The sequence below is a fragment of the Trachemys scripta genome, chromosome 4 (assembly GCF_013100865.1).
Source record: "Trachemys scripta elegans isolate TJP31775 chromosome 4, CAS_Tse_1.0, whole genome shotgun sequence".
Classification (NCBI taxonomy): domain Eukaryota; kingdom Metazoa; phylum Chordata; order Testudines; family Emydidae; genus Trachemys; species Trachemys scripta.
Window position 1 is genome coordinate 106,600,099 of NC_048301.1, and position 13,115 is coordinate 106,613,213.

At 46.2% G+C, this 13,115-nt stretch overlaps 1 protein-coding gene across 1 annotated transcript in view; it reads right to left on the reverse strand.

Moving 5' to 3' along the window:
* Window positions 1-13,115, reverse strand: part of TNNT3 (troponin T3, fast skeletal type) — a 45,280-nt gene that overhangs the window by 4,162 nt on the left and 28,003 nt on the right. Inside the window, exons 7-13 of the mRNA XM_034770284.1 lie at window positions 10,325-10,343; window positions 8,163-8,208; window positions 6,691-6,807; window positions 5,163-5,240; window positions 4,726-4,839; window positions 4,192-4,301; window positions 3,208-3,298 (exon numbers count right to left, since the gene is read on the reverse strand). Coding sequence (XP_034626175.1) covers window positions 3,208-3,298; window positions 4,192-4,301; window positions 4,726-4,839; window positions 5,163-5,240; window positions 6,691-6,807; window positions 8,163-8,208; window positions 10,325-10,343 — 575 coding nt within the window. The remainder of the gene's footprint in view (window positions 1-3,207; window positions 3,299-4,191; window positions 4,302-4,725; window positions 4,840-5,162; window positions 5,241-6,690; window positions 6,808-8,162; window positions 8,209-10,324; window positions 10,344-13,115) is intronic.

Below are 13,115 nucleotides of genomic sequence, written 5' to 3' on the forward strand. Positions count from 1 at the left end.
GACTGCTGCACTTTGGGAATGAGAGATACTCCAACTGAGGGGTATTACTGGGCTTAGGCAATTCATGATATCTTGATAGTTAGACTCCACAGGTCCTGTTGTCTTCAGTGGGCTTTGGATCCGGCCCCAAGGATGATGGGGCATGTGCTCTCCTAGTACTTTCTGCAGGCTAATTAGTTGAGCAGCTCTGGTGCTGATTTGGGGGCAGGAAGTAGAGAATGCACAATGCAAAACCCTTTCCAGACATTTATCTAATAGACTGAAGGGTTCCCAAGGGGATAGAGAGGAAATATTAGAAAGGAAACACAGTAACCATAGAAAGAAGGGCTGGAGTGGGGGATTTCAGGTCCTTCCCAAACCATCTTCCAGACCGTGGCAATTTGTGGTGTGGTAATACTTGTGTTCCATTGCCCCTGGGTGGGGGGATTCATAATGAAGATGAGCTCATCCTCTCTTAATCATGGTGGAATTTTAGATTTGAACTAGATGCTCAGGAAAGTGAAGGGCTAATACACAAAGCACCAGCTAGACCCAATGTGTGGCTGCTGTGTTGTTTTGCCTGAGTTAGCACCTCAGTCCTGACATGCAGCCTTGCTATTCCAGTCTTCCAGTGATCTTTGTGCTCTGAATATATGTCCACTAAAAACTAGAATGAGTCTACAACCAACTTCTGTTCATTTCATTTTTCCTGTGTAACCCAATCAGGCTCGAACCCTGGTTTCCAGAGGTGAAAGTTAACCTGCAGAGTCCCCTTCTCCCCCCACTTCTGCTCTTGGTGTAATTCAGAATTCTCCATTGCCTCTGGACTCCATGTTCTGAGCAAACTCACAGTCCAAGAACTGATGACCCAGCAAGGGTCGCATGGCATTTGAAATTCCCAGTGCTTGAAACAGGAAAAGATCACATTTCAGGATGGTCTGCCATCCCGGATTTCCTGGGCCAAGTTTTCCCATGGCAAACAGAAAAAAAAGGAAGAAAGAGACTGAGACATTAGAGGCAACAGGACAACATCAAAAAGGAAAGATCTGCTGCATTCTGTACTTACGGTAGTTTAAAAATCCACTCCTTGGATTTGAGTCATTTATCGCAATTGGGTATTTTTTTCAGACCTGGCAGAGATTCAGCTTTGCCCTTCAAACTGACTCAAGGGCTTGAGACTCACCTTTCCTGCTAAACCTGTGACAGTAGGCACAGCAGTCAGTGTCTTACACAGTACCAGTAAGCAATAGGGGTACATCTACACTGCATTTTAAAACTTTCAGCACCAGGTCTCAGAGACCAAGTCTACAGACTAGGGACTCGTGCTATGGCACTAGAAACAGCAGTGTAGACAATGCAGCTCAGGCTCTGAAGCCCAGTCCCTACCACAGTCTCCACTGATCTCCAGCCTGACCTCAAACATCTACACAGCTGTTTTTAGCACAGTAGCACAAGCTCCAAGAGCCTAAGTCTGTAGGTCTGGGCTCTGAGACTCTCTGCCATGAGTTTTAAAATGCAATGAAGATGTACGCATAGAGGCCAGTGCTTAAAACCAGGCCCCCTCACTGTCATCTTGTGTGTCCAATTTTCTTCCTTTTTCTCCCCCTTGCTTTTTGTTATTTTATGTCTTCTTCTCTTCTTCCTTCTTACACTTTCTCTTCCCATCTTTCTCTCTCCTTTCTTTCTCAGTCTTCTCTGCCTTCCTACTCATTCTGACCTTTCTTCTTTCTGTCTTCTTTTCTACTCTCTCACTCTTTCTTTATTACACTTTTTGCCCTCTTCTCTTTTTCCTTTTGTACTTTCTATAAGCTACAGAGCTCTACAGGGAAGCATGCAGTCTGGATCTTTCAGCAGTCAGTTCTACACAAAGCCAACTTAGAATAAGGTAAGTTAATTTGTGCTTCTCTGGTTTAAGGAGCAGCCTGCTTTGTCTCTCTCTGTTTTTGGGGTTCTTGTGTGTTATTCTAAATTCTAAGAAATTTAGTGTTATGTTGCAACCTTCCAGCAAGAGTATTTTTCTGTTTTTATCTAATTTCTCTGTATGTATGCCATGAACATAATTCCCACTCTATCTATGGTGCTGCTGCATTCCATTTAAGCTAGTGGGATGTCATGCAGTGTCCAGAAGATTCATTCCATCTGAGCATACATGAATCATCCAACTGCAGCTGTTAAACACCCCTGTGATTTTGTGCCACTGTTCAGACTACACCCTGCTTTACAAGAATGGAAGGTGAGAGAAAAACGAAGTGAAGGGAGACACGCAAGACTCAGTCTCCTTGTCCCTCTGCCAGATGGAACTAAGTGCCAGTGCGCTGTCCACCTGCGTGCGCAAGCGCGCGAAATCTCGCCATGCAGGAGGCTCATGCATTTTAGCAGACTTTGCTGCTCCTGTCACATGGGCGAACTCTTTGTACTTACAACTTGGATAGCGCCTGCACCCTGCTACGTAGTGATGTAATCTAAGAGAGATTAAGATCATCATGTTGGTGAGGGTTGTTCTCAGTCCAAGTATTTAAAAAAAAATGAAAAAAGGAAGTGAAGAGAGAGAAAAGCAGCCAGAAATATCGATCCCAGCAGGATCTTGGTCACTGAAGTTTAGTGCAGTCGAGTATGGGCATATCCCATTATCAGACTTGAAAGGGACATGTCAGCGCTCTGATACCATGTGACACTTCAGTAAAATGCACATCTATTGAGGCACAGATTTCATCAAGGGCCTCCTAAGAGTTCACTCCACGGGGGGTCATTTCCGTCCCACTCTTTTTGTTTTAACTCTATGATGGAAATAAAAAATCCAAAATTTAAGTATGAAATTGAACATGTGATTAAGAAAGTCACTTGCTGATGGAGACAGGCAACTGAAAGAGTCTGACCAACCCCTTTTCACACCTCTCTTCCACACTAATAAACAATGGGGTTTTTCTTTTCCCATTGTGGTGCGTGTCTCATTTTCATAGATTCTGGTCTAATCAATTTCAACTTTAAGACTCAATTGCGGCCTGCTAATAGTAGCCCCATGCATGTGGTAGGTACACAGTTATGGAAAATATGATTCCAGTGTGCCATGCACGGCTCTGGCAATTTACTCTCCTGAGTAAATATTCCAAGTTGTGTGAGGAAGTAGCTTAATGACATCTCCACACATTTCCTATGGGGGTTTCACAGCTTCCTGCAGACTGGACCCAGAGGTGACTGGTGCCATCACCAACTTGCTTCTCAACCCACCTCATATTTTTGACTCTTCATCTTCTCTGCAAATTCATACTTCTCAGTTTCCAGCTGGTATAACCAATCCCACAGTTCCTTGGCCTTATCCCTATGCATTTAGGAGGGAGGAAGACAGGAGAAATATTTCACACATTTGAAATGTCACATGTTTGCTGTGGCCCTCAGGACACTAGTAGCAATTTTTTAAAAAATTTTTTTGGTGTAGCATGTACCGCTTCCCCTTCAAAACTCCTCCCCAGCTTCATGTCACTCACTATTTTTATGTTCAGATTTTATTTTCCTCAGCTTAATCCCTTTTAACATTTCAGCCTTGCACTGTTTTCCTGTATTTCCTCTATTAACACCCTTTCACAAGTTTATTTATTTACTTGGCTCTGTGTCTCTCACTAAAGAACCCCGGGGAAATGGAGAGGAAGTGGTGAGTGGGATTCCAAAGCTTGAATGAGCAATTGGCTGTGCAACTAGCATGGTAGTTTTCACCAGGCTAAGGTGGATAAGCAAAACTGACCCAGTGTAACATTAGTTAGAGATTGGCTTGGACCAGAACACTAGATCTCTCGAAGCCTCCAAACTCTGAGAAGGTTCACATCTAGATCTTTGCAGTGCAGACCCATCTCTACTATTACTGATGTTGGCAGAGGCCTGGTCTTCTTCCTTGGATTGCAATACTCCTACAATTATGACACTAACCACATTACAAACAGCCCTTTCTATTTCTGGACATCCACCATTGTTCTGCCCCGTCTCCACCAGGGTTGGCTCTTCTGTAGGGTGGCATTTCTAAAGTGGCCCCTACCCATTCCTTTTATATCCCAGGGCACACAGGTACTCCCACAGCACACTCTCTTTCTATATCCCTTCAGTGTGGGAGGCCCCAGACCACTAGAAGAAATTTCTGTGTGTCCTCATTCAGATCTGTCAGCCTTGACCTCCCTGAGAAATCATCCAATCTACCTGCAGCAAATGAAGATGGCATGTTACCTCAGCTTGTCTTCATTCAGGTGGTCAATGTTTAGTGTTTTGCGTCTCTCTGCCAGGATCTTCTTCTTCATTTCCCTAGCAGTCTGCTTCTTTCCTCTCTTCTGGTCAGCCTGCAGGAAACATATGCCCAGAACATCAGTGGATGCTGCCCTGAACAAATTCAGGATGAAGTAAGGAGATATTGTGAAAGAGCTAAGGAACCATGGACACGTACTGGAGCATTTCCAGGCAGATGCACTGGGGCCATTCTGGAGACATTAGCACATTCCCAACCACACTTATTCCACAGGAGCTGAGAACCTCTTAAAAGTTTTGCAATGGCCTTGAAACCTCAGGGAATCCCAAGCAGTTATAGGAGTTGTCATGAAAATCTAAAGGATTCCTAGCAACTGCTGGAGCAAACTTACTGAATTCCTAATGATTGGTGGAGAATTTAGGAGACTCAAGGGGGACAGAGAGGTACGCGAGTGGTGATAAAATTCAGAGAAGTGTGTTTAGTGCCTCCCTATTTCATCCATTGATCAATGCCTTTACCTTTGCCAAATAGCTGCTGTATGTGGCACCCATGGAGGTCAGAGCCTTCTTTTTCTTCAGGTCATCCTCAGCTCTTCTCTTAGCATCTTCTTCCTCTCTTCTTACCTTCTCCTCCTGCAGAATGCACCATAGAAAAACAAGTTACCGAAAGGACTTTGGCTGGGGGAGCCCACACCTACTCCACTAGCAGCAGGAGTCACTGCAGGGAATGATGTAGAAATGTATGCATCTGGGAAGGTATATACCTGCTTCCTTCCCAAGCTCTGCCCAGTTAGCCTCACCGTAATGAGGAGAATATCAGTATCTTCTCTGGTATTCCTGAGGCAGGTGGGACCTGCAGCTTCTCTCCATCTCCTTTCACAGTTCCCGAACAAGATCTGAGCCCAGGTACTTTCTTGTTATGTGTCAAGAGGAAAACAGAAAGCAGAGGCACGTACCGCAAGCCTGACCTGACGCTCCTTTTCATTCTCAGCCCGGATTCTTTGTTGTTCTGCCCTTTCGGCTCTGCGTTTCTCCTGCCCGAAACAAAGGAAGAGGCATAGAGTCATCAGTATGTGGCTTTATTCATCTCCAAAGCTTTATAAAGGACTTCAGTTTCCATATTAGGCAATGGACCTTTCCCATTACTTTACCAAAATGTGCAGGATGAGGCGTATAGCCAGCTGAAGGACCTCAGGTGAATTCCATGACTGTAAAACACCTGAGAGGCTGAGAACAGGGATGAGTTACAATGAGTGTGGTCACGTCTGTGCAGTGTGGGACAGGCTTCCCTCAAGCCAGAATTGAACAAGTAGAATAGATTGTCCATCTACAGAGGGGACCTGAGGCTAGCAGGTGGTTTCTACACCTGTTTTCAGAATGGTTATGCCTCATCCACCACATTTAAAGTGCATTCGGACTGGACCAGTTTAAAACTGCACTGAAAACCAGTCAATGAAAAAAATGGTTTTTGTCCCAGTGTAGTTGGGGGCTAGATTGACCATATCTTGCAATCCTTGCCTTATCTAAGGTTGAAAGAGGATTATCCTTATGTATGTCTGAGTTTCAGGCCTACGGGAGACTGGTCTTCTCCCATATGTAGCTCCCACAGCTTATCCTCTGTTGTTATAACATGTATGTGTGTGAGTGCATTAAGTGCTCCTATAAGTGAGGAAATGATACCATTGCCTAGACCCAGAAATTATATAGGCACTAGCTGTGGTATCAGTTCCTCATTTGTGGCAGCATCCAAGCTTCCTATTCACTGCTTAGTCAAGTCCCCTCAATCAGGCCTAAAGCAACCCATGCTATCCTAGTTATAGGCTTCACACACAGCTCTGTTAATGCACCTCTGTTCTGACCTGCAACACCCCTTGATGTTCTAGTTCTGAGTCCCACCACACACATCTGCCATTTTACCTCATCCTTGACCTGCCTAAGCCCTGCTACTCCAGTCTTAAGTCCACCTCATCACTTTACCAATTCATCTCAGACTTGGCCTGTAGCAACCTCCTCCTGGATATGTCAGAGCAGAAATGATCTATGGTTCTGAACTGTGCTTAACTGTATATGGTGTTTTATGGTATAAACAAACACACCCCTAAGGAAGGATGAGAAGACCCAAGACTTATTTTCATTTGGGACCTAACCCAGGTTTGCATTTAGCTTTTCAGAAATGAGAGGCTAGTGCACTGACCCAAGCCTCATTAAGGCTATCACTGCAAGGTGTCCTAGACTTCCACCTTGGCACATGGGCACATTCCACTCTACACCAGCCAAAAATGCACAGCCATTATCTTGATCACATTGGGAACAACAGGCAGTCACCTTGAAGGACTCTCTTCCCCTATTCTCCTATCTCCACTTGTTGGATAGAAAAAGCAATTTGGTTTGTAAGGTTCCAGTTCAGTTTTGAGTCTCTGAGGTAATGACACACACTATCTTCCTCAAGCAGACATCACTGGGGATGGCACCATAGAGACTTACAATTCTTTCCTTCAGGGCAAGCAGTTCCTCCTCTTCCTTCTTCCTGCCCTCGAAGTGATTGTCAATCAAGGCCTGCAGTTCAATCAGGTCTTTGTTCTGCCTCTTCTTTTGGATGTCCTGAAAGAGCAGTAAGGCGTTATTACAATAACAATCTAACACTGGTGCAGCTCCTTCCATCTGAGGCTCTCAGCATCCTGTACAAAGGTGGCTAAGTACTAACAGCCTCATTTTACAAATAGGGAAATTGAAACACAAGGGGCATCATTTGAAGGCCAATGAAGTCAATGGGAGCCTTTCTATTGACTTGGGTGCTGAATCAGGGCCAGAGACATTTAGTGGCTTGCCCAAATTAATAGCCAGTGGTAAAACAAGGGACAGAGCCCTGATTTCCCAGCTCCCACGTCCTCACATCAATGGACCATCCTTTTATATTTCTCTGCATGCTCCTCATTTTACCTGTATTCCTACACCAGTCAAAATGAAAAGAAGCTTCATTTACTTGTGGACAAGGTGAACACTACCGTGACCCGGAATGATCATATAACTTATCCTGATGTAATCATGTACCGCTCATCATCTTTTCCTGTTGACTTACTAGAAACATATTTGGGTCCATGCTTGTTTGGTTATTTGGTGGTGCCATTCTGAGCACTATTTCTCAGAGACAGAATTGATACAACCTGCTTCAAGTGTGTGGATTCATTACAGGCACATGCATTGCTGGGAAAGCCTCCTCCAAGGGTCTTGCTTCTTTAAATCTCTTTTCTGCTTATAGGTGCATTGTGGGGGGGGGGTTGGTTTTGTTTGTTTGTTTGGGGGGGTTTTAGGTTAAATATATTGTGTGGCCTATTAAAGGAAAAGTGTTTTTTTACCCATGAAAGCTTATGCACAAATAACTCTGTTAGTCTTTAAGGTGCCATTGGGCTCCTCGTTGTTTTTGTGGATACAGACTAACATGGCTATTCCTCTGATAAAGGACATAACCATTTCCCATGCACTATGGCTGTTTCTTGATACCATGAAAACCCTTTCTTGGCCACTCATACTCCAAAGCTAATTTTATTTCATCATTCTTGAGTCAGGGGAGCTGCCTGGAACACTAAGCAAAAAGACAGGACTAGGAAGTGATTGAAAGGGCAATTGGATTGTCCTTGAGAAATAATTGACTGATAAAGATAAAGATCACAATAAAGGTCTGCAAGGAAGGAGATCTAAAGGCTTTCTAAGCAGTTACTAATTCCATTTCCACCTTTCAGATTTCTCTTTCCAAGACGAATTAAGATATAAATACAGCTGCACAACTAAAGCAATGTGTAAGAAGGTTTTTCAGATTGGACCCCAGATTAATCTTTCAGTGAAAATAGACTCCTTTTGCCCTTGGCTACATGGCAGTGACATTTTCACAAAGGCTAGTAGCGATGCAGGGAGAGCTGGGTGTGTGTATGTGATGGGCATGTGTCAGGAATACTTACATCAAAGTCAACTTTCTCACCCTCTGGTATTTTAGGAGCAGTCAGTCTGTAGGGGATAAAAAATAGAAGGAATTGAACCTCAAAAAAACAAGAGATTAACTAATTTACCAAATGGAGCCATGCTGAGGGAGAAATGTCGATGGGGAGGTACAGCTGAAGCTATGGCTTGATTGAATACTATGCTGGAAGTAGTGCTAGGGGACAATCTGCACTGTCCCCCACAGGAGGAGGAGGAGAAATGACCCAATAGATGGCGGGAGATGACCCATCCCAAATGTTTATGGGGTTATCCCATTTTGCACAAAAAGGCACAGAATGGGACAACTCACATGTAAAGTTCCATGAGGCTGCTAACACAAAGAGAACACTGCATGACCCATCCTGGGACGCTGGCTTGGTGGAGACTCAGGGCACTGATCCACTAGAGCCAGAAGATGCCTGGGGAATCCTGGTCAATCCCTGTGGAGCCCAGGAAAACCCAGTTGTGTTATCTGCCAGCAACACAGGAAGTATGGGTAACTCCCATGACATGCTGCCATTGGCTGCCCTGTCCTCCACATCCAGCTGTTGCAACTCATGCCCAGTGTCGGGTTTACAATAGCTCAGTGGTTCCATGGAGCTGGGCTCATGCTCAGAAGGGGCCCCGGCCTGCTCCGCTTGCACTGCGCCCCAAGACCCCGCTGGCTCCCCCCGCCCACCACTTGCTCCTCTCGGCCTGCCAGCTGGCTGGCCTCTGACTCTGGGCAATCTCTGCTTCCTACCACCCATCCACGGGGGCCCCACCTGTCTCCCCGGAGCTGAGCCACCTGGGATTGGTGCAGAAGCTTGGACAGTCTCAGCCAGGTGTGTATAGGGGGGGAACAGTGTGGAGGGCTTGGCTGGGCCCCTCCAGGCAAGTGCATCTTGAGGGACCACGGCCGGGGCAGGTCCTGGCCTGCTTATCACACCACTCCCGAGGGGCTGGAGCGATTCCTGGCCCTGGGACCAGCCCTGGCTGCGCTGCCGGCTCAGCCCGGCAGACAAAGTCGCCTCCCAGCAGGGCCGGTGAGTGTGGCCAGGAGGCAGGGCTTGGGGGATTGGGTCTGTCAGGAGCATGCGGGGGTGCTGGGCTGTGAATGGGCAGGGAAGTTCTGTGTGTTGGGGCACTAGGGAATGGGGGTTCTGTGTGGGGATTGCTGGGAAGTTGTGGTGGGGCTGTAGGCGAGGCTGTATTGTGCAGGGCGCTGTGCATTTGGGGGTGGGTCTAGGGGGACACTGGGCATAGTGGGCCCGGGGGGGCTCTGGCCATAGGGAGTCGGGGGGTGTTGGGCAGGGGGGGCTGTGTGGTGTGGCATCGGCCCACCCCCGAGGGGAAGGGACACCCTGGCAGCACAGGGCCGGGCAGGCCACTGTGTGTCTAGCAACTGCCGGTTTGTAAATAGTGCCCTCGCATTGGGTGGAGAAGGGCCGCTCCTGCCATGCCCCATTGCCTCTGGCTGGCTCCTTGCTCTGGGGACTGACCTCCCCACGCCATGCTCCATTGCCTCCATGGGGCCCCACAAATATGTTTGGCGCTGGGCCCACAAAAGGTTAATCCAGCCCTGCTCATGCCCCCTTTCATGGTTTAAAGAACGATGGAAAGGATTTAATACTGAATCCCGCAGCATTCATTGTCTGTGGCAAATAGCCATCCCCGTCAGACATTCTCTTTTACCTGCACATGTTGTTGCAAAGGTGGCCGCAGAGCAGGCAGAGAAAGGTGGGCAGAGCAAACTGCACATTTGCCTTTCCCCTCTTGGTACCCTCTCTTCCCATTTGTGTGCAGCCCAGGAGAAATGAGCAGATAATATGAGCTCAGCTTCACCCAACGTGAGGTGCTACAGGGGATGGAGTAGGAGCACTTGGCTGTGGAGACCTGATGTCTGCGCCAGTCCTCACTGTAATAAAGATGTATGAGCTGGTGTGGGACTGGTCTCTATTTCATGGCCTGTAGCTAGTCTTACAGTAACTTCTGACAGAGGGAGGCAGTCTAGGTAAGAGTCAAGAAATGCTGGATGTTGCATGAATAGTGGGGAGGAGAGGGTTGCGCATAGGTAGTGGGAGATATTTCTCTGGTAGGAGGTCTATGATGGTTATCACATTTATACCAGTATTTTAAAAAGCAACCATTAATGCACACTTACTTCGGCCTGGGCTTTTCCTCTGTGTTTGGAAACATGGACAGAAAACAGGAAGAGAGGGGAGAAAAGAGAGAGAACAGTTAGAACAAGAAAAACAACACCAGCTGTGGTTTGTTAAAGCAGGGAAACTGAAGGGAAGTCCAGGTTTAGGAGGAACACCCCTGAGGAACTGGTTATGCCTCATACACATCCAAAAGAGACCCTCTCCTTTGGTGTGAGTGAAGAGCAGACTGATTTGACCTCAAATCAGAACTCTACAGAAAAGGAAAGGAAACAAGAGATTGTTTAAAAGACCTAACGTAGCATCTGGAAGTGAATGGTTTCATTTATGAGATGAGTGCTAGTTCTTACCCCCTGGAGACCAAAGCTATAGGGAGGATGACAGAGCTGGAGAGTAAAAAAGAATATTCCCCCTCCTAGTGTCAGTTTCTCATCTCTTTTACGCTGGTGGATATTCTCAGCAACTCCACTAAAGTCAAAGGAGTCATTTTGGGTTTACACTGGTGTAAATGAGAACTAAACTTGGCTCCAGATCTACTAAAATGTTGCATACATAGTCCAGAAGGGGAACAGCTTTATGGTAAATCATCTCCAGCCGCATACACTGCCAGACATCCCTGCATGGCATCTATGTTTCCCAAAGTCTCCATGTTCTCTCTTTCTCTCCTTCATACACAGCAGTGCCCCTCAAACCCAGCCTGGAAAGATCATCCTGCATAATTCCCAGGTTGATGTACTGATGGATATTCTAAGCAAAATTCCCATGAATGTTAATGAGAGTGACGCTTGTGTCTCCAGGAGAGGACAGACCCCTCAATATGCAATGTAAACCATCTCTAAGATAGTTAATCCTGGGCTTTTCATAATGAGAGACATTCTACTGCACCAAACAGCCATTTACTGTTTTGATGATATGATGTTTTGCACACACTTTGTGCCTGATTCTCCTCTCTCTAATGTTGGGTTTATGTCAGTGTAATGCCAGCAAATTCAATGGAGTTACTCCCATAAGTGGAGGAGTATTAAGCTCATACATTCTATCCTAATGTTGTCTCTTACGGATCCAGGTTGACTTTCATAGCCATATGCTGAGTTTGAACTTTTAGGAATTCATCTGAATTCTGCCATACAATGCTCTTGTATTGTTTGCTTGGTGGGGTGGATTAGAAATAAAAAGCTCACAGCCTATTGTGGACAGGGCCAACTTTGAGGAGCTCAGCTTCCCTCAGGAATTGGTCCAAGCACCCAGTTATCCAGAAACAATATTTTTCCCCTGTAATAATTTGAGGTCAGATCATTATATTTTGAGGCATTTCAAAGGATGACTTTTTTTTTTTTTTTTAAATGGAGCACCTGTACTCTGGGAATCTCACTCTGGCCACCTTCACCGCCACAGTGTGTTCAAGCAGGCCACTGCCAGGCATACTATTTCCATATTTACAAGTCCCAGTCAGCTCTTTCTTCTGGGGAGAAAGGCAGCAGTCTTGGCAGCAGCCAGTTCTGCCTTCCATGAGGCTCTTCACTCACTCACCCACCTACCCTCCCAGGGCTGCCTTCCTCTGTATTTAGCTGCTGCTAGCTCGTGGGATTGCTTCCCCCTCTAATTAGCCATTCAGTGTGGTGCCACTTGTTAATTGATCCTCTAGTTAGGGCCCAATTAACCTATATGGGTGGGGATTTGAGTGACAGGTTACTGTCAGCATGTTTTCCCCAGGAATTGAAGTTAGAGGAGGTGTTCGAATATACAGGGGAGGTGTTGGAAAATGGCTAAATTGGCAACATAGGCCCCGTCATCCTCCCGTTTTTGCAAGTGGGGGGAGGCGGGGGGGTGAGAGGGACATGGGAGAATAAAATGAAAGTCAATGTCTAGTTGATCATAAAGCCCCCCCCCCACCCCAAAAAAAAAAAACCTCTAAAATCAGTGGTGAAAAATCCTTGAGGGAAATATTAGCTATTTGGGGTTTGGATAATTGGGGGAGCTGATTAAGGGAGTCACGGTGAGAGGCATAACCAAGGCTGGGACTACACTCAGAGCTAGGGACGTGACTCCAGCTTGCATGCACATACTTGCATTAGCCCTCGTTGAGCTAGCTGACTCACAATAGCAATAGAGCTGAGGTAGCCTGGGCAGCAGTGAGTGGCGGTACGGGCTAGCCGTGCTGAGTATGTGCTCACGGGGGTTCACGGTTTGTACTCAGCACAGCTAGCCCATGCTGCCACTCACCTCTGCTTCTGCTACCCCAGCCACACTACTGATTGATTTAGTTGAGGGTTGGTCCTGCTTTGAGCAGGGGGTTGGACTAGATGACCTCCTGAGGTCCCTTCCAACCCTGATATTCTATGATTCTATGATACTGTTTCTACGGCGCTAGTCTGATGACAGCTGGGATGAGTATGTCTAGGCGAGCTGGGAATCACAGCCCTAGTTCCAAGGGTAGACATACCCTAAGAGCCACATAAGAGTGAGTGTCAGGTGGTAATAGTTCCTTTCTCTCACTCTCTGGCTGTCTTGTCTGTTTAGATCTGTAAATCCCCTGAGACAAGGATTGTTGCTTACAGGGTGTGTGGACAGCACCTAGCGCAACAAGGCCCTGATTGCAGTTGTGGGTCTCTAGATGCTACAATAGTACAAATAAATAATAATAATACAATAATCAAGTGTCAAATGATCAGGGTTTTACTGTACTCTCATAAGAATATAAATAAAAACAAGTCACAGATCATCTCTGGTAAAAGCTAAATTAGCTTACTTCTCCAGATAGGATTTTTGTTGTTCATCTTCTTTTGCTTAGAT